This window comes from Chrysemys picta, chromosome 9 (assembly GCF_011386835.1).
Source record: "Chrysemys picta bellii isolate R12L10 chromosome 9, ASM1138683v2, whole genome shotgun sequence".
Taxonomy (NCBI): Eukaryota; Metazoa; Chordata; order Testudines; family Emydidae; genus Chrysemys; species Chrysemys picta.
The window spans coordinates 87777677-87804182 of record NC_088799.1 but is presented as its reverse complement, the minus strand read 5'-3'; the positions used below and the strand labels follow the sequence as shown (position 1 = coordinate 87804182).

General features: G+C 46.5%; 2 protein-coding genes across 2 annotated transcripts in view; one reads left to right on the top strand and one right to left on the bottom strand.

Annotated features, from left to right (window-relative positions):
* The window catches only part of LOC135973540 (uncharacterized), a 904472-nt gene that overhangs the window by 233414 nt on the left and 644552 nt on the right, over positions 1 to 26506 (top strand). The gene's annotated exons all lie outside the window — the stretch shown is intronic.
* RAB39B (RAB39B, member RAS oncogene family) lies at positions 942 to 14261 on the bottom strand. The gene is made up of 2 exons (XM_005291833.4): positions 12752 to 14261; positions 942 to 4796 (listed from the first exon to the last, which is right to left on the bottom strand). The coding sequence occupies exons 1-2, from the start codon at positions 12964 to 12966 to the stop codon at positions 4370 to 4372; spliced, it is 642 nt and encodes a 213-aa protein (XP_005291890.1). The 5' UTR covers positions 12967 to 14261; the 3' UTR covers positions 942 to 4369.

The window sequence follows — 26506 nt, the reverse complement described above, 5'->3', positions numbered from 1 at the left end:
TTTTCCCCGGCACCCTCTCCCCCAAGGTGAATTAGTAGGAGTCTCACATCGGGAATTTCTGCCTAAAGCCTGTTGTAAAGCTGCTCTCTTTTGGATGGCTTCAAGGCAGTGATTGCATTTCTTCACCATGCCCAGTAAAAAGTCAAACTAAACGTTTACAAGCCAGCAAAACTATTAGCAGCTCGTGCTTTGGAGTAGAGAGGGATTAGCAATAAAACCCAAACAGCGTCCCCACTAGTTGCACCTAACACGCAATCCTGAGAATTGATGTTTTGAGCATAATGAGCAAGCAGAGCCATTCTGTTCATGGTGCAGGGCAAACCTGAAAAGAGATTGAAACCTTTACATATATGTCTCGCCGCCAAACATGGACCTGCTAATGGGTTTCAGAACCGCTCCCCATTCCAAGCTAACTGGTCTCTGAACGGTGGAATATATCCTCATGCATACAGCCTACAGAGAAGGATAGCCTTGCTCTGGTTTTTGTTTTTAAGCCATTCTTCATGATTTGATTGCAAATCCTAGATACTAAATAATGGTGTTTTGAAAGAAAAAACCTACAGATGGTCTAACTGCAGATTCTGGCTATTCTCATATGATAGTCTCTTTAAGTTCGCTTTGCTTTATACGGGGCCAGATCAGCAGCTGGTAGCATGTATTCTAGCTTCATTGAATTCAGTGGAGCTAGGACAAGTTACACCAGCTGAGGGTCTGGCCTAGGTTGCTTTAATATTTTGAATAATGACTGTAACTGTCACTGGCTGTGAAGCACTGAATTACTTTAAAAAAAATCCATTGGGTTTTTAGAATAATTCCTGTAGAGCTGTATTGACTTTTGATAGACCCCTATTGATTTTCCTAGGATTCTTTCACCAGGACAATGAGCGCATCTTAAATAGTGGCCACCAAAACACGCATCATTAGAGAAAATGCATGGTAGATTTGTTGTAAACAGAGTGCATGTTGTTTATTAGTTTGTATTGGATTTTCAGTCATGGTTGCTGTGTAGAAGTACAGAGTTACTAGATGGCTTACTGATGAAGAATGGGAGTGCGGGGGAAGGAAAAAACACAAGTTTTTCTTTACAAGATTTGAATTTCACATAATCACATTAACAATTTTGCTAAATACAAGCATGTTTCATTCACATACAGCTAAATACAGCGGGGGTTTTTCACATTTCATTACAGTGCATAACAGAAAGCAAGGAAAAGTGTACAGTATACTTTATTCTGGAGGTTCTGAGAAATTCCAGTCCAACATGCAGATTGTTTTTAATCTGTGACCTGTACCACAAAAAGTTTTGTTTTCCTTTGTCCTAGAGTAAAAACTCCTGGATGTTTTTTTGAATGATACCACCATCTGATTTCTCTAATGCCTCTTGCAGTAGTCAAAGCACTAAAACCAGTTGTTAGAAAAGAATGTTTATCAAAGCCTATAAGGTTTTTCATTTTAGAAAAAGAAAAAACAGCCCAGACTTATACACATGACTGTATTACATTGTCTATTTGTTTTTATAAGCTGCCTAGAAAATGCAAGGAATTAGAAAACAGGTGTACACAATGATCTTTTATTCAATATTAACCATTTCCTTTTGTTTCATTATTTTTAAGTAGTTCGTTTCAGACAGCACAGATTTTTTTCTCATACTGTACTTTTTTTGAACTATACTTACAATACAAATTCAAGGTTTACTCAAAGCCTGAACAAGCTTTATGATTTTTCTAAATTTTATATTTAAATACTAAAAACCCAACCCCACTAACTGAAATGTAGATTTTCTGTATCATTAAAAAAAAATAAAAAAGGAAATGCAGTGAAAAGCTCAATCATTTCCCCCATCAGTGAGGTCCTGCAATGCTGGCTCGTGAGACTTTGGTGATACAGGAAACATGACAGGCCCCATAAGTTTTACTTCCATCCATGTTCACAGAGTATTACTGGATTAAACCAAAGTCTCTACATTTAAGACAGATTGTTGTTTAAACTAGAAAATCTGAGACAACTTTAGAGCTGACTCAGCCTTGAAAGGCTAAAATGGAAGCTTGGCATATTTTCCGTTCAGTGAATAAAGGTACATAAACATTGGACCCTTTTAAATATGGCTGCTCTTGTTCGTGAAGGTCAGAGACTGACAACTCCGGGTAAATGCTGCATGTGCCTCACCACACCCCACCAATGCCCCTCAGTTCTCGCTGACGTCAGTGCAAGCTGAGGGGGTGATCGCCTGCAATACCCGTGTTGTTGTAGGTCTCTCCTGAGCCAAGATTCCCAATCATGCCAAATTGGGCCATTCAAGAAAGAGGTTTTGTAATGCACACTGCAGACTGAGGGCCATATCTACCTTCTCTTGAAATCATTGGAAAGGCTTCCATGGACTTCAGTGGGAGTTGAATGGGGGTCTTAGAGTTAGGCCAGCAAACTGAATACAATTGTAACCTAATCAAGATTGACCATTGGTATTCAGAAGTAAAAGGCTGTATCATTTCCCGCAGCCAACCCCCATTTCAATATCCTCTGGATCTATGTTTGCTATGAATTCACAGTGGCATACCATGTTTGCTCTCACCCGCTGAGCTCAAGGATTGCAAATGTTACTAGAAAATTTAAAGGTAAAATATTATTCATTTTAATTTTTTACAGCTTTCATACCTAAGCAATGGTCTTGTTATTTTTATGATACAGTCAGGCTCAAATGGTACAAAACACAAGAATGGATCTGAAGAGCGACAGATTCAGCTTGTCAAAAATCATACTCTTATGGAACATGGTACCTTAGAGGAGCAATTAGAAGTACTTTATTCTTGTCTACCTGGAGGCCTGTATTCAAATGCTGGATCTCTTATGTGGTTTGCCTAATCCCTCATAACCAAATTAACAGTTTGGCTTGTAAAGCTCGCAAACTTGAATAAATGTCACTGTATGTTTTGCTAACATGTTGATCCTCCTCGGCACAATACAGGCGCATTGTTACCCTTCTGCATTCCAAAAGCTTTAGTTAATACAGTACTTACACAAAGCAAAGCTGAAATGGTAGATGGTGTTCCCAGAAAATGGACACTTAGTTATAGCCTTTGTAAGTCAGCTACCTGCCCGGTGTAGGCCCCATCTTGGGTAGAATATAAATAAAACAAAGAGAAGACATTTTCTCCTATGCTTCTCTCTTCTTCCCTTTTCACTCTCTCAGACACTTCATCTCTATACCCCTTCTTCCACTTCCTATTTCTCTCCTTCCCCAGATGCCAGTAAAGAAAGCAACACAATAAGAGCAGAAAATGCTGCCACTAGCCACTGCTTTCAGTACTGGAACCAGCTCTTTCCCTTGTTCTTTAAAAGGAAACCCCACCTTCTGGGATGTATGATGCTCTTGATTTAAACCTTCTTTAGTTTTCTTTTGTTCTTTCCTTTTTTCCTAAGGAGCAATGTAAGTTTACAGTGAAATGCTGCCAACATCACTCTACTTCTGACAGTAAGACAGAAATATCTGCATTTCCCACCTGACTGCTAATCACTGGTTGCCATGACCCATCTGTGAGATACTGGATCTGAGGATACACTTAGGAAGCTTTATACTCCTGATCTGTTAATTATATTGGAAATCCATATAGTCGAGGTACTTCTACTACAATCATGTAGAGAGATAATAAGTATTTATAAATTCATCCGATAATGATAATTGGAGTGGTCATGCTGGACTTGGCCCTTAGTCTCAGCTAGGCAGGGCAAGGAAAACACCCCTCTTCAGGGGGATGGTGAGGCTTAAGTTTTAATTATCAATAAAATAACCCTTATTTTCCTTTTAAAGTACCATATTATAGTCTTAGTCTATGTTTTAACGAGGTACAAGAACATTAAGCCCCAAAAGTGTGTGTGCCACATCTGTAAAATGTTTCTTTTGAGTTAACCCTGGAAGTAACATTCAGGAATGGAAACCGCACTATATTCTAATCTTCCTGGAAATAAATTGTTGATGCAAACCAAGATTTTCTCTCTCCTCTCGTGTGTGTTGTATTAATAGACTGTTCAGACTGTGGCTTCAACACATGGCATAGAAAAACAGTACATGTAAAATTCCCTGTTCTGTACCATCTCATTCAGATCCTCTCTTGTTCTTATGCCTCCCATCTCTTATAACATAAACATGCACCTTTGTTCATTCTCATATAGGTTTGTAGCCCTCCCCCCCAGTTCTGAAAGAGGTTATTTGGAACTGACCATTTCTTTCTTGGTTCTGTTCCTCTGGTGTTCAAAACAACGTGTGAGGCCATTCACCATGCTAGTGTTACAATCCCTTTCCATCACACTGAGTTCACTTAATAGAGTATGTTTGATTAGTAGAGTTCATCATAGCTTTTCTCACTAGACGTGATTAGCACAAGCATCTCCTATCTGATTTCACCACCTCTTCTGAAGAGTGCACTACGTTCGGTACAAACCCACTCTTTACCCCTTCCCAGCCCTCCTGGATCGAAATTTCCCCCCTTTTAACAAGCTCGTATATATCTCGAGTCAGGTCAGTGAAGGCCTTCTCCACGTTAATGGCATCTCGAGCAGATGTCTCAATGTACTTCATGCCATATGCAGCAGCCAGTTTCTCAGCCTCGTGTCTAGTGACTTGCCGCTGTGTGTCAAGGTCGCATTTGTGACCTACCAAAACGAAGACAATCTGGTAGGGCTGGACGTGCACCTTTGTCTCTTCTAGCCACTCATGGACGTTCTGGAAGGACCTGCGGTTTGTAATGTCAAATAAGAGGAGCCCGCCTACTGAGTTTCTGTAGTAGGCTCTGGTGATGGATCTGAAAAAGAACCCCCCCCACCCAACAAGAAAGTAAAGATCATTTTAGAAGTTGAACATTTTGGGGGCAAGTTTTGTCCTTTTGTTGGTGGTGGTTGAAATTTTCATTTTCCCAAACATTTTTGACCAGCTCTATTTGCTAGCAGGTAGTTGGGTTCAAAGATTTATAGGCAAGAAGGGATCATTATGATCGTGTAGGCTGACCTCCTGCATAACAGGCCAAAAGAATTTCACCTGATAATTTCTGCTTCAAACCCACAACTTCTCTTTGACCTATAACATCTCTTTTAGAAAGACAGCCAGTATTGACTTACAGACTTCAGATGACAGAGAATGCACCACTTCCTTTGATAGGTTGTTCCAATGGTTAGTCTCCCTCACTGTTAAAAATTACTGCCTTATTTCTACTCTGAATTTGTGTAGCTTCAGCTTTCAGTCATTGGATCATGCTGTGCCTTTGTCTGCCATCTCAGAAATCTCTTCCCCAGGTACACCATGATCAAGTCACTTCATGTTTAGAGCCACTGTACCATACCCCTTCCCTAAAAGGGGTCTTTTGGGAACCAAGCACTCAGCAGGTTCTAGCTTTTTGTAAGGCAAAGAGGGTGTTTTCAAAGGTCTGCAGTGGAGTTGGAAGCCAGAGCCTAGAAACAGTGTGAAAAATCAGAGGCATCATGTGCACACACATATGCACTTTCATTCTCTTATGGCTGCTGTAATGGCTTGTGGTAGAGGCATGACAGGCAACACATTGCTAAGGAACATTCAAGCCCTTGGTGGACTATGACGGGGAAATAGAGGTGGTGTTGCCCTGAAGTGGGACAACCCCCACCCCAGAATACCTATAGCCTGGTGGTTAGGGCACTCACCTGGGGTCAGGTCCCTGATCTGGATCAGACAGAGTGGGGACTGAAGCAGGGTTTCCCACACCCTGGCTGAGTGTTCTAACCAATGGACTGTAGGGTAAGAGGGGGCCCGCTCCTTCCCCTCACATGTTCACGAGAAAGGACTGACCTGCTTTAAGCACCTACTGCAGGAGAGGGTTCCTGGCTCTGAATCCTGAGTGGAGGGAGGCACCTAGCCACCTTTGATTGGCAGGGCTTAGGCCTCCCCCCATTGGCTAGCTTAGGTGGCTCCCTGATCAGCATGTTGGCTTCTGGCTCCCATTGTTAGGCTCCTGACTCTCCATCTGCATTGTCTAGGGAGCCTGGGGACTGAGGACTCCAGTGGGCAGCAGGGCACCTAAAGTTAGGCATTGCAACGCTGAGCCTAAGTCCCCTTTGAGGATCTGGCCCATGGTAACTGAAGCATCTGGATTTTCAGGTGGAGGATGAAAAATGAAGGCCTCCTATATGTGTTTTACAGTCCCCAGGCATTATTAGCATGAGCGTTGTTTTTCTTTTCTGTACAATATGTGGCATACAAGAGTCTGACCCAACTCCCTTTGCTGTCAGATAGGAGTCTCTCCATTGCCTCCAAGAGAACATGGCTCAGGCCCACAAAGAACGGCTCCTACATTAACACTCATGTGGGCTGATTTGCCTGATGGAACAATCCCAAGCATACAACAAAGTGTAAGAAGGGCATTTTGATTGGCATTAGGCCTCTTCCTTTTCTTTCCAGCTCCACTGAATTACGGCCACAGGTACTTGATCCTTCTACTGATTTAGGCCCCAATTCAGTCGAGCACCTGTGCACCTGCTTTTGCTTCGGTGCTTTTGCTATTAGGCTTCTAGTGGAAAATAGCAAATGCCAATGGATTTGTGTCCTGACATGCCTCAGGTCTGACCATTCACAGGTTCTCTGTTCTCACTGCTGCAAAAAACAACATGCCGGGAACCGTGAGGCACCTTACAAGAGCTTTGCGAGCCAGGGCAGCTGCATGTGCAGCGAGAACGATGACGTGAGAGCAAGCCAATCTGTGTATTATTCATGCTGTAAACCGAAGTACTACAAAACCAGCCCGTGAAATTTAGCCTGAACAGATTTACATTTTGATGACAACTAAACTTGAGTAAATACCAAAGAAGCTGTAGAATGATTGCTGACTGGTGTTTTCTGTGCAGGTTAAGGGTTCATTGTCAATCCAGAAGGAAGTATACATTTCTCCCTGGAGGAGGTCATGCTCCTGAACACTCTTTCCTTTGTGGGATCCTCCTATTTCATGATGGAACGTATTGCTGCTCTTTTATCATGGCACAGGAACCGATTTCTCAATCTAGAGCAACCAGAATCATAGTGAGGGGTCGGTGGGTCCTGCAAAATCTTTGTGTATCCAGAGAAATTGCCCCACAAATGACTATTTGGGGCTCCCAAGTTTTGCTTTATCAACAGCAAGCAGCACTGCTGTAAATAAATATATGGAGATCTACCTATCTCCTAGAACTGGAAGGGACCCCAAAGGTCATTGAGTCCAGCCCTCTACCTTCACTAGCAGGACCAAGTACTGATGTTGCCCCAGATCCATAAGTGGTCCCCTCTAGGACTGAACTCACAACCCTGGGTTTAGCAAGCCAATGCTCAAACCACTGAGCTATCCCTGTAGTGTGATAGGAGAAGAGCCACAGGGCAGAGAGAGAAGAGAACAGGGAAGAAGAAGGATTTCTTGCCTGTGCTATAGATAATCAGTGCCCTCCCAAGTGTCTGGCTCCAAGACATAAGCAGCTCTGAATATCTGGGTGATTGCTATCTAACCAGGTTCTGGAGCCTCTAAGTTCTCCCCCTACACTGCACAGCGCATACTGCTTCCCAGTGTATTCAGTGCTTTAGCCATGGCCCCTCTTCTCTCTGGGGCAAACTCACCAGTGATGCCAGAGGTGCCTTAGAAATATTTACTAGGACATACATTAAACACCGGGAGGGGTGGGATCTCAGATCATACAGATGGTGAGGCCTCCCACCTTTGTTGAAAGAGCAGGACACGTCTGGGGAGGGGAGGATTCAATCTTTAAGCAAGATGCCCTTTTTCCAAAAGGTTTGGCATGAGAGAAGCAATAATAAAACCAAAACCAAAATGAAGCATTTCGTACGGTCAGACAAAAATCATTTCCCCTCCCCATTGCTCATCTTTCAGCCTCTGGAGCTGTCATCGTTTCACTGGTTAAGAGTCAGGCAGGGTTATTGTTAGGATGAAGAAAGAGTTCTCCTGCCCCTATAGTCTAGCCAGGATGGACAAAGACCCGAATTTCTAATGTAAAAAGCATCAGGAAAAAAAATCAATATTAAAAAAAACACTGAACTTCCTTTTCCAGATCTTCTTTGTATGGCATCAAGAATGAAAAACTCAGGCATGAGTCCATTTTTCTTTTTGCTCCTTTAAAGGTCTCTTTTAAAATTGTGATGTCACTATATACGAGTACTATATACTATTTTTACAACGTTGTGGAGGTTTCTAAAATCTGTTTGCTCGAATTTCTTCTCCCTGGGACACAGACTTTTCAGGAGTACTTGTGGCACCTTAGAGACTAACAAATTTATTTGAGCATAAGCTTTCGTGGGCTACAGCCCACTTCTTCGGATGCCCACGAAAGGTTATGCTCAAATAAATTTGTTAGTCTCTAAGGTGCCACAAGTACTCCTGTTCTTTTTGCAGATACAGACTAACATGGCTGCTACTCTGAGACTTTTCAGGCTTGCCTATGAAAGCTAGTACCAGTGAAATACGCTAGCACACTCATGGTAGTGTAGGGCAATACTGCACTAGCTCCCAAACATTTTTTCATAGGTTGAACTACTTCTTGAGATGCCCTTTCATGGACACACCCCCTGCCAACCCCAGCTTCCATGTCTTCGCTACAGCAATTTCATTGTTTGCTTACATGGAAAAAGTAATTCTAAAGTAGTGTTAAAGACACAGGTGAAAATAAGCTTGCTTTGATCTCACGGCTGTAGCTACTGGGTTATTTCCTCCTGTTTTGTAGCTGTGCTGTTCCTGGACCTGGATTAGGGTTAGAGCAGGAGTCTCAAACTCAAATGACCACGAGGGCCACATGAGGACTAGTACATTGGCCCGAGGGCTGCATTTACTGACACCTCCCCCGCGCTGCCCTCAGCCCCACCCCCACTCCACCCCTTCCATGAGGCCCTGCCCCATCTCTTCCCACCCCTTCCCTGCCCCCATTCCAACCCCTTCCCTGAAATCCCCACCCCAACTCTGCCCCTTCCCTGCCCCCAGGAGTGTGGCAAGGGCTCAGGGCAGGGAGTTGGGGTGTGGGGTGCACGAGGGGTGAGGGGTGCAGTAGGGGGTCAGGGTGCAGGGTGTGGCAGGGGGCTCAGGGCAGGGGGTTCAGCTGCAGGAGGGTTCAGGGGGTGGGCTCCGGCCCAACACGCACCGGGGGCAGGGCAGGCTCCCTGCCTGCCTGTCCTGCCCCCATGCTGCTCCAGGAAGCCGACGGAACCTGGGGAAGGAGGGGTGCAGGGGTGTGTGGGGCTGTTGCTTCAGACACCGCCCCCAGCAGCTCCCATTGGCCGCGGTTCCCCATTCGCGGCCAATGGGAGCTGCTGGGGGCGGTGCCTGAAGCAACAGCCCCACACACCCCTGCGCCCCTCCTTCCCCAGGTTCCGTCGGCTTCCCGGAGCAGCGCAGGGCAGGGCAGGCAGGCAGGCAGGGAGCCTGCCCTGCCCCCGGTGCATGTCGGGCCGGAGCCGCTCTAGGTAAACACTGGGGGAGGGCGGGGGGGCCGCGAGGAGCTCGCGGGCCGCAGAAAATAACCCCGCAGGCTGCATGCAGCCCCCGGGCCACGTGTTTGAGACTCCTGGGTTAGAGTTAGGGATACTTCCAGCATCCTGGAATGATCTTCCTGGATCTGATTCTGATCTCAGTTATTCTGATGCAAATCAGGTGCAACTCCACTGAAGTCTGTGGTTCAGTCAAAGTTAAGCACGTGCTCGAGTGCTTTGCTGAACCAGGGCCCAAAACAACATGGTCTGTGGGACACACAATATGCTGTGGAGACCAGTCTTAACCGGCGTGGACCTAGCTGGTTTGCTGTCCCAAATGTCTGTAATTCTGTGATTTCATGTCTTCTTGCCTTGAATGTACTGCTGAAGGCCAAGTGATTGGGTAACGTTAACAAGAACAAAAGACTTTGCAACCTGTGTTATGTGAAGATTTGTGTGGCCACCTGCAGCCCAGCTGTCTAATTCCATCAGGCAGCCTTCCAGCCACTTACAGGAGAAGGGAAAGATTCAATCAGCGATGGACTCCAGCTGGGAGTCTCCTGCTCAGGTGTAGAGCAGAACAGGCAAAGAAGCTAGGATGACCAGATGTCCTGCTTTTATAGGGGCAGTCCCGATTTTGGGGTCTTTTTCTTATATAGGCTCCTATTACCCCCCACCCCCGTCCCGATTTTTCACATTTGCTGTCTGGTCACCCTAAGAGAAGCTAATCAAGATTTAGAATCGCTGAGCCAAATTAAGACCTGGTCCAAATGGGTGGAACAGCAGTAGCTGTAAATGGGCTAGAATCAGGGGACAAGTAACTGAGTGGTGTAATTTGCCCTCATCTAGCATTCAAGGTGTGCGTAAAACAAGGGGTAAGTAGCCTCAGTATTCCCACTATTTCTAAGGCTTTAAAGCACGGAAAAAATATTGTAGGGGAAAATCTTTCAAGCCTTCTTTATGCAGCATAAAGCATGGGGGTGGGCACACAGTGGCATAAGCTCATTTTTAAAAAATTCCTGAACAGGTCACCTTTACATTCCAAGAGTCTGTATCAACTGAAAGCTGGGAACTGCCCTCTCCCAGTGGTATAAATCTGGTGTTTCTAGCCTTGAATGAATGCAAGATATTAGACCTTAAACATGTCACTAGCTAAGGACTGAACATTGTCCATCCCAGGCCAGTATCATCTGAGTAAATGGAGGGAGGGATTCAGCTACTAAAATGTTTCTGAATCAGGTTAACAAAAAAATGGCAGCTTTTTGAAGCTGCTCAGAGGTTTCGAAGGATGGAAGTGGCCCACTAGGGAGTTGGATGAGTCAGCAGAGCGCAGGTGAAAGAGGTATGATAAATACAATTATCACATGGCTGCAATTTACCACATGGTTCTGCAGTGAATCCCGTGGATATCCCCCCATATTGTCCTTTTCTTTGCTAATGAAGTCAAGTTTGCTACCAATTAGTCTCTTAAATTACTAGTCCCCATTCAGTATTCAGTGCTAGAGGCTGTGAGGCACGCTACCACAGTACTCTCCCTATATGTAACTGTTATTCACAGACAGCCTAAAATCCTTGAACTGGCCTGGTTGATCTCCATCCCACAGCCTAGAGCCTTCAATGAAGCTGCTGCACTTTTGACAATCCGATTGCATATTTAGATGCCTCAGCTAAGGCCTTAGCAACCTAACTTTAGGCAACCATGTTTGAAATGCTTGTCTGCTGTTTCTTTACTCCAGCCTGTTCCCTGTTCTTTCTTCACCTTCCTGCATAAACTGCATTTTTGATGTGAAGAAGGTAACAATTTGCAATGAATTTGCCTTGACTTTCTGTGCTTGGTGAATATTTATGCCTGTTCCCATAGCTAACACGCAGAGATCTGTTTTGATTTATTTTCACTCGGGCCAGTGGGAGGCAAACAAGACTTGTTATGTTTCAAAATCTTCCATTCATCCTCCGCGGTACAGAGAGAAGCTGTGTGCTTCTGTATAACTTGGGCAGACGTTAATACACGCTCAGAATGTGTATTTTGCCTACTACATCTTTTTGGGCTCAGCAGAAAATTAAAGACGAAATCTTCTCTGTGCCATTGACTTCAGCGGGAGTCAGACGTGAACAAAGCAAGCAGGATTTGGCTCTAAAAGGAATTACATCTCGGTCTCTGTGTTATAATTTATAATTTTGGCTTGCTCAGTATATTGCACAGATACGTACAAATCAAGTCTGAAGAGGGTATGTATGGTGCTACATCTTGTTGCTTGAAAGACTGTTTAGAATTCCAGTTTGCATAAAATGGTATCAATGGACAAATAATTCATAATGACATCGAGGGACCATATTTCAAGGCATAAGCATTAACTGCATTTTCTGGCTTCCAAGGGCCTGATTTCTCAACCTTCACATATTAACAATGATGGTTTTTCTAATCAGAATCGTACCAACTCTTTCAATTTCATTCATTCCACCTCTGAGGTTTGAAGGTATTGTTCTGTTGCATCAAAAACCAGAGCAGGCTCATTGAATGGAAACCCACCTAGTTCTTTGTGCAAAAGGCAAAGGCCTCCCAGAAAAAGGTGAACAGCTGCTAGCTAATTTCATTCACTCTGGGCTGGACAACACCCCCAGCCAAAGGGGAAAATCCAGATTCCCTCCATCTCACACACTTGAAAAGCCAGCTCTGCTCTCCGGCCCAACAACCAAGGACCAGCATTTTCTCCATGTCCAGGTGTCTGAGGGTTGCAGTGTAGTGAGGGGCGAGCCCTGGGGCAGATCTGATGGGTGCTACAAACAGGCCAGTTAGATTTGCTCTAGCCCGGGCGGGGCTTGCTGCCTTCCCTGCTCCAGTGTCAGATGGTTGCCCAGGCCCGCGTCCGGTCACAAGGAAAGAGGGGGGCCTGGGATGCGGCCCCTGCAGCCTTGAACACAGGCGCTGTTGGGTCCCACACTAGGTGCTTCCATCACCTCGCCCTCTTCCAGCTCAGCCTCCGGGAGGCACCGGCTGAGATCAGGCCGGTCTCGGGGAGCTACACCGCGCTGGGTGCGGGCGAAGGGCCCTGAGCCAGGCCCGGGGGTTGGCTCCAGCTTTGCTCTGTCGCCTGGAGCGGGCTGGCTCCTCTCCCCCGGGCCGCCCCTGCAGCCCGCACTGCGCGGCCAGGAGGCTCGATCGCTACCCCAGCACCACGGCCAGCCAGGGCATTAACTGAGCCACCCCTGCGGGCTGCAAACCAGCCCCGGGCGAGCTCGCTTTCCCGAGCCAGCGGAGCTCGGGCGGGCACAGGACCCCACCGCCCCTCCTCTCACCTGAATCGCTCCTGCCCGGCCGTGTCCCAGATCTGCAGCTTGATCCGTTTCCCCGGCTCAATCTCCACCAGCCGGGAGAAGAAATCCACGCCCACCGTGGGGTCCGAGACCTGGGCGAAGCGCCCCTCGGTGAAGCGGCGGATCAGGCAGGATTTGCCCACGGTGGAGTCTCCGATCACGATCAGGCGGAACTGGTAGAGCCAAATCGCTTCCATGCTTCCCCCCAGCGGCTCGCCCCTGAGCCCAGGTCTGGCCTCGCTGAGCGCTGCGCCCAGGGCTCGCCTGGTGCAATGCAGCCTTTGCAAAGCGCCTAGTACCAGGCACGCTCCACGCAGCCCATGCCGAGCCCTGCCCGGATGCGAGGGAGGCTCTGCGGCCAGCAGGTGCCCGGCGCTTCTGCTCACAGTCCTGCAGCCGGGTCCAAGGGAGGCACCCAGCAGAGGGCGCTGTAGGGACACTGCCCACCAGAGGGCGCGCTGCCTCGCCCGCACTGCCCACCAGAGGGCGGCTCAGTCTCACCGCTGCTGCTAGGTTCTGGCTCTCTTACTTAGGAGAGAAATACAAGCACTACAAGGGCAGGTCTGCGTGGAAGGTGGGTATCAGGGAAGCCTTCAAAATGCGTGGGATCGCTCTTCCCCTGGCCAGTCATGGTTTCTGGCTGCTGGGAAATCTTCTCGAGGGAGATGCGGGTGGCAGGATTGCACCCCCGCCTCTGCCTCCAGTTCTGCAACACACACGCAAGATGTCTCTGCTGGAAATGCAAAGGTCAGATGGTCTCCATTTTGCCCCAAACCCTCCTAGATTTCCCTCTTCGCCACCTGTTGTTTTGCTTTTTTAATCAGGATCCGACATGCATTTTGCTACTGATCCGTATTTCCCTTCGCAATTGCAGAGAAATGCTTTTGTAATTCATTGGAAAGAACTTGGCAATGGCTGGCCTAGTTACAAAAGCAGAAAAGGGGTTGGATTGAATTTCCAGCTCTCATTCAAGGGCTCCAACCTTTTTTTCTCTCTCGCTGTGTTAACACAAATATCTAGAGCTATAATTCAGCAGCCTAAATCCAGGTCAGCAAGGAAGGACTCCAAGAAAAGGTTCTGAATCCCCCTCTTCGGTACCCCTCACCAAAACAGAATCCACCCTGCACACAGGAAGATCAAAGCCTCCAGGTTCAGGAAGTCCGATCTTGATTAAAACAAAACAAAAAAACCCAACCCGATGCTAGAAGGCTTCCTAGGCGCTATTATTCTGTGCCTCCAATCAGGGATTACAAAGGGGATAGTCCTCAAGGGCACCCGGCTAGCTCCAGAGCAGAGGTTTCATTTCCCTGCAGACAGAAGAATCGCAGCCCTTCCTCCAGTGTGGACTTCAGTCGCAGAGATGCCCAGGGTTGTAAAGATGGAGAGCTGGTGAATAGGGGATGCTGGGGATCACAGAGCTGATGAAATGGCAGCAACATCAGCACCAAACACTCTGACTCATCATTGGCATCAGCAGCTACTGTAATCCCCAGGATAGAGGAGCAGCCACCTTTTGTCTTACTCTACCACATTGACTAGAAAAGAAGCTACTCACCAAAAAAAACGAACACAACAGAGATTCATATTTTAGCTGAAGACAAAGGAAATTAGCAAACGGATCAACCTGGTAAAACGAAGAGGCGCATTGTGCAAGGCTCAGCCACCTAGACATGCTGGCAGTGAACATCTAATATTATCATGATTTATTATTTCTATTTTGGGAATCCCCATAATGTGCTAGGTGCTTTCCTCATGTGTAGAAGACACTGTCGCTGATCCAAAGAGCTCACAATCTGGATAATGATGCTTTTAACTAATGGAACACTTTGTACTTGAAATAAAATAGCGACACTGGTATATCTTTGCAAATATTCACCCCTAAAACAAGTGGCTAATGAAAAATATTCGAAGGACGAATTATTTAAATATCACAAAACTCATTGATTAAATTTGACCACTTTTATTTTAGCAATGTTTTGAATGAGCATTCCTGTCTGCTACACAGTGCTGAGCACAATGCCCGGGCTCTAGAAGCAACAAACGATAGTCTTTTGAGCAACATCAGCATGCTTAGTGTTGTCCAAACAAAACCACAGAAACAAGTAGTTGTAGCTAATAGCTTTCATCCTGAAGGAGCTCACAGCATTTTACACATTTACCCATCACTTGCAATGCAGCCATCTCTGGAGTGGAACATGGCAGCTCTTTAACACCATATAGCTGTGTAGAACAAGCTAATTAGATTGTAAACTCAGGGCGGAGACTATCTTTAACTCCGGTGTTGGTACCTAGTACAATGGCTCGTTGATCTTGACTGAACTCTTTAAAATGGAAAAACAGTATGCTGAAAATGACACCAAAAATGTTGATTGACATTTTTAATGTAGCGAATCACGAAAAATTCAAATGTTGAAAGTGTGGACAGTTGGTGAATCGTTTTGATGAAGAAAAAGGGACATTTTTTGAACAAAAAGATTTGGTTTTGTTCAAAAAATTTCTACTAACTCTAACACGGACCTGGTAATAAATAATAAATGAAGAACAACTGTATCCAGGTGACACCGCAAGGGCATTTATTTAGGCAGATGTGAATTTCCTAACTTGGAATTTTACCAGGATACTTACTTTAGTGTTCTTATTCCTGTAAAAAATGTCAAGCGATTTTTAATGGACTTTAAATACATAATTTATTAATTTAAAATATTTACCCAGGAAGTTCTCATTTCAGTAATATCTTGGGAATGGAGGGAAAGGATGCTTCAAGTAGCTACAGAAATAGGACAACAGCGTGATATTAAAAACATTAATCAAGGTTAGCTTTAAATTAACCAGAGCATTGTTAACAGTAATACTTGGCACCTATCAATTGTATTTTACCCAACAATTTCAAAGCATTTTGCAAATGTGAATTAAGCCTCACAACAGATCTCGCTGTTTATCACTATTTTTTCACACTCCTCCCCCTCCCCCCAATGTGTGTCTTACATTTGGACATTACAGAAGGCTAATGAATCTAATATTACAATTATTATTAGTCATTATTTTAGAGCACTTCAGTGTGTATTAGCCACTTTAAAGCATTTCTAAAAGACAAAGACCTTGCCTCTGTCCTTACAGGATTCCTAGTGCACAGCAGCTGAAGGACATGACAAACAAAAGAGAAGGGATGAGTACGGCAAGGGTTACAATAATAAACCACTTGGTTACTCAGCTGCAGGCAAATGGACAGCTCCAAGGTTGCTAGCGTGTGTCTGTATTAACTTATTTTCTGTAGGTGAAACAAGAAGAAATGTACTTAGGAGAGCTATGAAGAAGGAGGAGGTGGCATCATGAACGGGGACTGGGAGGATGCTCCACTAGAAAAAGGCATAAATGTGAAGGTGGGTGAAGCTAACAAAGAGTCCCCAGGCCTGGTATCGTGGGTGTGGCAGATAACTGCAAAAGAGCCAGGTATGTGAGCCAGGGCTGAGTTCAGTGTGAGCTCCAGTGTGGTTTTCTTCAACATGGTAGGACTGAATCCCGAGGAATTCCCTGAGCATCAGGGCCTGTATTTCCCACCAGACAAGCCATTAGGGTCACAGGAAATATCCTTATTTTTATTTCCTTCAGACACATGAATACAGATGACCATAAACGGCATGACTAGGCAGCCCAGACGTTAATTAGTAGCAACTGAGAAAGCAGAAGAGAATGACAGCCTCCGAGAAATTTTGTTCCAGGGCAATTTTGGAAAGTGATAAAGCTGGTGCCTAAAAGAAACAAAAGTGTGCAAAATACCTACTCGGACTAGCTAGCTAGAGGATGTGAACGTTTTCAGTCAGGTCAGTAATCTGCAGAGAGCATAAATGGACAGGAGAGAACTTAACAATGCCACATAGCGTATCAGTGATCTGTGGACTCTTTCCCATTGCTGTAATGACAGAGTACTGAAGGAGTTCTTTTAAAATGCTGTTCTAAAGGTCAGCAGAAGATTTGTGAACTGCATAGTTCAGCCTATGGCAGAAAGTTTCAAGGCTTCCCTGAGGCACCATTCACATCAGCACACCTGGCGAAACCTTTGGCAATAAGCTAGCAGCCAGTGTGATTCAGGGTTCCTTGCTAGCGCCCTTCATGTCCCACATGCTGTCTCTTTAACGGGAGCCTGGAAAGCCTCATGCCAGCTTTGAAAATGGCCTCAAGCCACATTCGTGAAACCAGCTTAGCATATTGGCAAACAAGGGTCTAGCTCCTTCCCTCACTTTTGCCCTGGCAGCCCCCTGAAATCAAAGGGTAGAAACAAGACAGCATTTGGCTCAAACTAACTGATGTTAGCCTCAGAATTGGGCTGACAGTTAACCCCTCGCAGGACCACTCCAGTGCTGGCAGAGCTGAACAGTTATGTAGTGCAGCCTAGGGTCAAGGCCCCTCTGCCAGGTGGACGGGGCTTACCATGTAGTCATTGTAGGCCTGGATGTAGCTAAAACATACATTTGTTTGCTGAGAGTGTCTTTAGACTACAGAGGACCTGCCTTACTCAGAAACTTGTTTTAAGACAGGAAAAGCCAAGGGCCTGAGGAGAGGTCCTTTTTCTGTCTCTTCTGCAGCATGACTGCTGTTATTGTCATACTGATGGCTGAGGCTTTAAGTGTATTTTGCAGGCAGAGGGCTTTTAAAATGCAATTCTAGCCCCATTTCAAATCTGTGCTGGGCTCGTGTTGCTGTGCACTGAATTGCTGTGCCACTCCAGAGGCAGCCGCACTTTAGTGAAATGAAGCACTGATAGCTAGATAGTTTCAAAGCCAGTTTAAACACGTAACGTCAATTACAATGGGAAGCGAGTCTCCGAAGCCCATAGGCACCACTGAAACTTTCCACCCTAATCCTTAACTCTTACACTGCATTTCTCACACATAGATTGCTTTATTAGCCCCATTTTGCAGATAAGGAAAGAAGGCCAGAGTGCGCTAGCAGGACTTGCCGTATCTCCTACAGCAGGACGTGCTATTGTCTGTTCTTCCCCACTGTGGCAGGGCCTAGCTAGCTATCTTCTGGGCAAGATGCCCCTGCCAGCAGGAGTTTGCAGGAATTACTCTGCATCTGTCTGTAAAGTGCTAACACTTGTACGTATGGTAGAAGAGTTCTGCCTTCCTGCGCAGGGTTCTACCAGCTGCCCTGCACTCCTAGTGACTTGGCACTGAGTGGGGGGGGGGGGGTACAGAAGGGAGGGGAGCAGTAGTTCCATGGCATAAACTCCTTCCCCCAGATCCTGCACATGCCCCTCTGCTCCAGGGGGCCAGGGCCTGCGCTACTCTGATCCCAATGGATATCCCCACAGGAGTTAACACTGTGCCAGGCAGGCCAAACACAAGCCCCAGGCCTGTACCGCCTTTGGGGAGGGGTCTTTTCACGGGAGCCGGGCTGAGGGAGTTGTGCACGAGCTGCCATCTCTACAGAGGGGCTGGTGCACGGCAGGGCTGAATCATTCCTTTTCCTGCCGAAGCCTGGCATGCTTTGGGTTTGGAGGCTGCCCGCTCAGGCTCCTCGCTGGGCCCCAAACTCCCTTCCTAGGGGCCTATGCAGAGGAAATGCTGTGACATGAAGCTGACAGAGTTTTCTGTGCCCCCCCCCCCCACACACACACACAGCCCCTGCGCTCTGTGGCAGGCAGGTAGGACACTGGGAATCACTCCTGCACTGAGAGCTGAGTGAGTTTTCCTCTGCCTCGCCCAACACTAATGAGATGAATCAACTGAGGACTGAAAATAGCACAAGCAATTTGTGACTAACTAGCCAGTCATTGAAGGGCGTGTGTGTAAATCCTTTCGCTCCTTGGCCATGCAACGGGGTAAACGCCAACCACTGGGGGTTGCATCTGCTCTTCCCTCTGCTCACTGGGCAGCTTTGCTGGGCATGAACTGGAATGCCTGGACCACGCACCCCAACAGCCTGATAGCCGCCGACGCTGCTGATTGAACAGCCTGCCCCCCAGGGCCAGTCTCCCTCCCATTTCAAAATTCAGCCAACTCTGCTGCTCATTGCAGTATAGTGGGTGGAAGTGTTTGATCAGCTGGTACGTAGCTGCACAGAGCACCTTGGCCGATGGCTCCTTTGTTGCTGGCCCTGCTATTGCACTGTGGCGGAGACCTGGCCGCGATGGGGCAGTGATATGCATTGCTATTCGGTGTAGCCCTGAAAGAGGCTGTAATGAAGCGGCAGGCGTCTCTACGTCCCACACTGCATCTGGCGCCCGCGGACATCTTCAGGCTACGCTTGTTGTAAAGTTACCCAGTCTACAAACAACCAGCTGGCTGAAAACCCAGCCCTGTTGCCTCTGGGCGTGAGTCAGTGCAGCAGAGGGGCAGGGGCTGAGCCAAATGGTAAAGGCAGCGGGGAAAATGCACACTTGCTGTCTTGCAGCATTCTTGCTGCAAACAAGGAGGGGCCTTCGCGAGAGTCACACCGCTCTGCCATTTCAGCAGCAGCTTTGAGCTGCTGGGGGTGCATTGCTTGTCTCAAACCAGAGCCGGCTCCAGGCACCAGCTGAGCAAGCTGGTGCTTGGGGCGGCAGATTGTTCGAGGCGGCATTCCGCCCAATCCTAGGGCGGCACGGCCGCTTTTTTTTTTTGTTCCGTTCCGGCCGCCCTGTAGGGGGCGGCGGCGTGGAGAACCAGAGCGCCCTGCAGGGCAGTCCTCTTCCTTCCCTCCCCACCGACCGGAGCGGAGCCCTTGCGGCAGGCGGCGGCGCAGCGGAAGGGGCCGCGTGGCAGCGCCCCTGCTATAGCCCTGGCCGCCCCCTTCTCTCTCTCTCTCCCACCCGCTCCCTCCCCCCCCCCCCCCCCCAGCCGGTCCCCCTGCACCCGCGCTCCGGCCGCGCCACAGGTTTTTTGGGTTTTTTTTGCTTGGGGCGGCCAAAAAGCCAGAGCTGTCTCAAACTGCTCTCAGGGGACAGGGGCTAAGGGTTCCTTTTGGCACAGGGACCACCCCAGAACTGCCTGTCCACTCAGGCCCCAATCCTGCTCTCCTTGGCCTTCATGGGAGCAAGAACAGATCTGGGGCACCACAGATGCAGAAGACATCTTACAAGTAAATAAGATGCGAACGTTTCCTGCTCACAAGAGAGAACCAACACGGGGCATAACAAGGGGGCCCACTACTCACCTGTAAATGAAAATGCCCTCCTCCCCTACCCCAAATGAACATTTCTCATTGCAACCAAATAAATCCCCCAACCTCCCAGCAGTGGAAGCCTCTGCTTTGACTCTTGTCTCATCATTAAGCACACTCATCCTGCGAGTGTCCAACCATGTGCCAGCACAGGGTGCCACCGATCAACTACCAGAGTTCCAGAGAGCCAAACATCTGGCAAATGCGCTCTGGAGAGTCCAGATTTTCCTGCGGAGGTGACACATGGTAAGTGCTATGGGAACATGTTTACAAGGACGGTATTTGTGCTGAAAATGTAAACAGGCCCATTCTGAACATCTCTTGCTGCTACTGTGCGGTGTCGTAGCCATGTTGGGCCCAGGCTATTAGAGGGACAAAGTGGGTGAGGTAATAGCATTTATTGGACCAACTTCCGCTGATGAGAGAGACAAGCTTTCAAGCCACACAGAGCTCTTCTTCAGGTCTCAAGACGACGACGAAGAGGAAGAGCTCTGGGTAAGCTCGAAAGCCTGTCTCTCTCACCAACAGAAGATGGTCCAATAGATATTACCTCACCCACCTTGTCGCTCAGATGGCTCGCTGTGAGGTTAGCAAGCAGCTGTGCTGTCGCAGTTCTCCTCAGCCATCGCAGCCCTATGGCAAAGGAGAAGTCTCTCCGATTTAGGAACACTATACACCCTTTAATGAGTGCAACAAGCGTGTCCCCACCGTTCTATAGATAACTTGCTGTCTCTTACCCAGAGACTGTTGAACTGCAAGTTAGCTCACGCAATGGCCAGAATTGGTGCCTGTGTTACTCCTCCTGTGGTGCGTGCTAATGGGAAACACCCATTTTCTGAAATGAAGCTGGTTTTTCTAGGTGCGGCAGAGCAAGGGATAGCTGATCCTGGGAACACTTTCACACATGCATACCTCTGTCACATGAGTAGGTCCATGGTCTTCAAAGGGCCTACTCCAGGGAGCAGAAACAAACAGGTGTGTATAGCTTTGCAGGCTCAGAACCTTATGATTCACGGCATGAGCAGCTACAGTGTTTCTTAAGCTTTTCCATTCTGTGAGCCCCACCCCCATAATACAACATCTAGCCAGCGAGAACAGGAGAGTGGCATGACCCCCTCTCCCTGCCCCCAAAACCTGTTTGTGATGCCCTGGGAGTCACAGTCTCCAGCCTGAGAACCCATGATCTGCTATCACTTGATGCTGCTGCTGAGACACTAACTTCTGAGTTTAATGCTTTTGTTTAATAACATTTACTACAGTATTTGGAAGTGGTTTGAAAATTAATTGAAATGGTTGATTAATAAAAAGACAGAATTATCATTAAGTGCCACTGCTAAATGGATAAAACTTGATTGATGAGGCCCTTTTTAAAAAGCGCACTGGAAAAACAGGGTTTATATTTTTTTCGCAGAAATTTGAGCATAAACACAAGGATGCGGGGAGACTCCACACTGACATCAGACACTCTAGGCAGACCTGTGCTAGGATAGTTATGAAAACGAGGGGAACAGCAAAGAGCTGCCAGGGTTTTTATATCGGTTTGCTTTTAAGTTCGTTAATTACGCTAGAAACATTTGTGGGTGGGGTCTGCACTCCAGTGAATGCTGGGGCGGAGGGAGGGCCTCTCCCCAGGGCTAGCCCTAAAGGAGCGTTCATGGTGTCTGCTCCTGCGATTAGTGCTTACTTCGGTGGGATCACTCAAGTGAGTAAAGGATTGTGGGTTGGGGCCTTTGACAGCAGAATGGGATCCATTCTGAGGGAAGCGCACAAATTTAATCACCCTGGTCAAAAAGCTGGCAGTGAAATCCTGGCTCCCTTGAAAGGAGAGTTTTGCTTCAGTGGGGACATGTTATCCTCGTGGTACTACGGTGTTGTGACTTGATTGGCCACCATCGCTGTGTGCCTCTGGAGCAATGAGAACATGTCTCTCACCGAAAGGGCAGTGCCACCGACAGCACTGTTGGAAGTGCTGTGATTGTTTGAAATGGGAGGTTCCTTTTAGAAGGAAACCACTGTCTTTGTCTCCGTTACAACACGGCACATTGTGGCAGTGCGGTAAAACCCTGTCACCACACGCAGAGGCGCTATTGACCCATGGGCAGCGATGGCTAAAGGCCAAAACCCCAGCCAGGACCTCAACACTGATATTTACTAGGGCCCTTTGCTCCAAATATTGTACCATTTGGCCATGATTTATGGCCCTCATAAACAGCCAGTGCTTTTTACACCCACTAATTGGCAGCTGGAGATTTAAGCCATCTCCAGTCCGATGGCAGAACTACCACAGGAATACATAAAACCCTGCTCAGCACTGTATACTCCATGCAATTTTAATGCCCTTTTGGTTTCCAAGGATACTAAAAAATAAAATCAATCAAACATACGTTACTGCAGCGCTGTTTGTGCATGAACCTCACAACACGGCACCCTGCCCCTGTGCTCACAACGCTGTCTGGAAAAGTGCAACTTTATAATTAAATGTAGCTTTCACCGGTCTAAGGACTAGAATAACCAGATTCCACAACCGGGAAACACAGGACCTGCTTTTGATCTCTTTTTCACCAGTGTAACTCCATTGTCTTTCTGGAGTTACCGCCTGATTCACGCTGCTGAGAGAGTAGAGTCGGGTCTACAGGGAGAAGCCGTGGTGAGTCTATATGCTTTGAGGGCTGATTCGCCATTGCCTTGGATAGTCAGTTACACCCATTCGGATGACACCCACTAAGCAGTCTGGCTGCTTAAGCTGCATCTTACCCTGGCTCTGAAGTTGGACCCTGATTCTCCTTTCACGTACACTGAACTCCATGGGATTTCATCCTGGTGTACACTGGTGCAAATCACAGCAGAATCGGGCCCTGTGTAGATACTGACTGACCAGCTGCTGGTGCATTATAGACAAATAGATCAATGTGATGGATTTGATAAAAATTAACTATCTGCAACAGACAATTTATTAGCTCGTTACACAAGTAAATCCCCTGCTAAATTAGACACATCCTGGCAGCTGGGAAGCCAAGACCGATTATAGTACAGACAGAACTGCAAATGTTCGTACACGAGAAGCGCCAACTGTTGCATGCCATTGTAAAAGCCAGAAGCAGCAAGACGGTGGTAAGAGGATTATTAGTTCGATGACACCAACAGTTTGCAGGGCCTTTACTGACAAGTATGAAGACAAAGGTACAAGAGCGCCCTAAAGCAACTGAGAATTGAGCCCACAGACTCCACTAAACTTACTGGTTTTTTTTTAAAGTGCATTTTATGATGGTAAAAGGTGACAGCCCTGGAGCCTGAAGGGCTCACACCGTCCCAGGACAGGTATCACGCGATTGACCGCAGTAGCATTACACAGGGTGTCAGTTTGGCCCTGTCTCTTGTTAAAGTACTAGAACTTATTGTATGGTGCCCTGCCATACGGTGTGCAGCGTACATTTTAGTCTAGCCCCATTAGTCAAATAAAGGAAGGACTCACAATATGTTTTCTCAAAAAGAGCCCCAGGCTCCCTAGCAAAACACTGATGTCCCTGAAAATGAATTACCAACCATTGCTCAGTGTATTGCAGGTCGGGTCCCTTATTTCAGACTATGTTCAAAAGGGCACAGGCTGATTAGTCTACGTGGCAGTTTTCCCATTCAAGGATTCCAGCTGGCCAGCTAAAACTCAGATTAAATCCAAGAGCAGAGCCTCCGTCAGGAATATTATGCCCTTGTAGCCCTGCAGGTCTTTCCAGTGAGAGCACAGGATCTCTTCATACATAAAAGAAGCCCCACACATCAGGAAGAATTAATAATGAAGGGTGGGGAGGCTGTAGCAAGTTTTCTCCGTGCAGCCTGCCTTTAGCTATTTACGTTGTTAGAAAATGGTTCTATGGTTTCCCCTTCGAGATGTGCCATCAATCACTTGTTTAGAGCTGGAACGCTCCTTTGGCTTGCTGGCAGCCTGCAAGGTCAGCTTAGGGATGCTACACGTTTGTTCGACTGAAGTCAACGGCAGTGTTGCGATGAGCTGTGAACAATGGGCTAAGGGCCAATGCAGCTGGCATGTGTTTTGAAATCCCGGGCTGAGACTAAACACAACACATGATTATTCCATCAGCTAGGCTTTTATCGTAAGCGCAACTACTTGGTTCGACACAGTATTGGGGGTTTTGTGTCTGTGTGTTATTAAGGTGTTTCCATTTTACAAATGGCATTGTAAATTTAAAAAAAGAGAATTAATGGAGATATCCTATCTCCTAGAACTGGAAGGGACCTTGAAAGGTCATCGAGTCCAGCCCCTGCCTTCACTAGCAGGACCAAGTACTGATTTTGCCCCAGATCCCTAAGTGGCCCCCTCAAGGATTGAACTCACCACCCTGGGTTTAACAGGCCAATGCTCAAATCACTGAGCTATTCCTGTAGTGTCAGTCTAGCCCCTTTATAACATCCTTTGTCACATTTGATGACTTATCAGGTTCCCCTTCTATCTTCTTTTCTCAAGACTAAACATGCAGAGATTTCTTTTAACCTTTCCTCATATATCAGGTTTTCTAACCTTTTTTGCATTCTTTGTCCACATCTTTCCTAAAGTGTTACATGCAGAATTGGATACAATACTCTAGCTGATGCCTCACCCCGTGCTGAGGAGAGCAGGACAATTACATCCCATGTCTTACATGCAACACCCCTGTTAATACACCCCACAATGAGATTAGCCTTTTTTGCAGCTGTATCACATTAACTCCTATTCAATCTGTGATCCACTCTTAACACCCCGATTCTTCTTTGCCTAGTCAGTTATTCCCCATTTTCTAATTGTGCATATGATTTTTCCTTCCTAAGCATAGTTCTTGGCATTTGTCTGTGTTGAATTTCATCTTGTTGATTTCAGACCAGTTCTCCAATTTGTCAAGGTTGTTTTGAGTGCTAATCCTGTTCCCCAAAGTGCTTGCAACCCCCTCCCACCTTGGTGTCATTTGCAAGTTTTATAAGCCTATTCTCCTCTCTTATTCAAGTCATTAACAGACATATTGAACAAATAGCAGACCCAGAACTGACCCCTGAGGGATCCCACTATATACACTCTCCCAGTTTGAGAGTGAACTATTGAGAACTGGTCTTTGAGTACGAACTTACAATAAATTGTGCACCCACGTTATAGTAATTTAATGTAGACCACATTTCCCTTGTCTGCTTATGGGAATGGCATGTGGGACTGTATCAAAACCTTACTAAAACCAAGATGATCACATCTACTTCGCCCCCCACCCCATTTACTAAGCCAGTAGCATTGTCAAAAAAAGGAAATTAGGTTGGTTTAGCAAGGTTTGTTTTTGACAAAGGCATGCTGGCTATTCCTTATAACCCTATTATCCTTTAGGTGCTTAGCAATTGATTGTTCAATAATTTGTTCTCGTATCTTTTCCCGGTATTGAAGTTAGGCTTACTGGTCTATGATTTCCCAGGTCCTCTTTGTTCCCCTTTTTAAAGGGAAGTACTATGTTTGCCCTTCTTCAGTCCTTTAGCACCTCCAAAAGTTCTCAAAGATAATTGCCTGTTAATTCCTTAAGTACCCTAGGATGCATTTCATCAAGCAAGGCCCTGAGGCCTGGTGCTTTCTAGACATATAAGAGCAATCATGGAGGAGCCCAGACCCCACACAGATGGAATCTCCGTTTCAGAAATGGTTCCATCATTCAGTATAATTGTGCCTGCTTGGTGCTTTTGAAGGAGAAATCTTTACTGTGTTGGGCCTGATCTCACACCACTTTTATGCTGGTGTAAACTTCAATGGAGCCCTAAGATCCAGAATCAGGCTCACTGTCAAAACCCTGTATCTGAAAACTGGCAGGAAAGGGTCAAAATCCAGATCTCTGTTACACTGATCTAATTATCTTCTAGTGCTTTTTTTTCTGGCATTCATGAAATAGAACTGCAGTGGGAAAAGGTGCTGCTCTGCAATGGTGATCTTCACACCCAATGGTTGATGTTGAGTGTAACACCCACTTCCCATACCTTACAATGTCTTTGCAAATATATTTTAGTGTGACATTTTAACGAGTGACCCAGTGTCTTTCTGACAAGCTTCTTGACATCAGCCGCCACTGTGAACACACACACACACGGAACAATCCTCCTGCAAAAACCAAACATGACTAACATACCTTAGAGATGGGAAAAATGTAAATAAATAGGGGAGATGTTAGTAACTAAGAACAACTACACTGAATATACACTTATCAGGAACTGAAGTGTGGTTTATTGATTTTGTTTCTCACACACACAGGTCAGTTTTACAAATTCCTTTTGGTTTATTTAACCAGCCCACAAAATACCGTATTTCTTCTTTAAACACATCTTATTACATCAATTTATGTTGTTGGGGGTCTGCTAATATTTCTCTCTTCAGCTTATAAGTGTCACAATAAGATCAGTTTTGCTTTTCTCAGTCTTGGTCAAGATTAGAGCTGGGCAAATACTTTACTCAACAAATGTTGACTTTTCCTATCCAAGTACAGAAAGTGATTCCCTGGATACTCTTCAAGATTATTCACCAAATTATTGCTGGTAATTTGCCCAAAGATTGTTCACGAGCTGTTTGTGCCAAGTAGCTGG

Excerpts from the sequence above, each read along its gene's own strand:
- RAB39B (XM_005291833.4), bottom strand. The coding sequence starts at position 12,966 with ATGGAAGCGATTTGGCTCTACCAGTTCCGCCTGATCGTGATCGGAGAC. Across the intron at positions 4,797-12,751 it reads GCCGGGCAGGAGCGATTCAG|ATCCATCACCAGAGCCTACT; the intron begins GTGAGAGGAGGG and ends GTTCTTTTTCAG.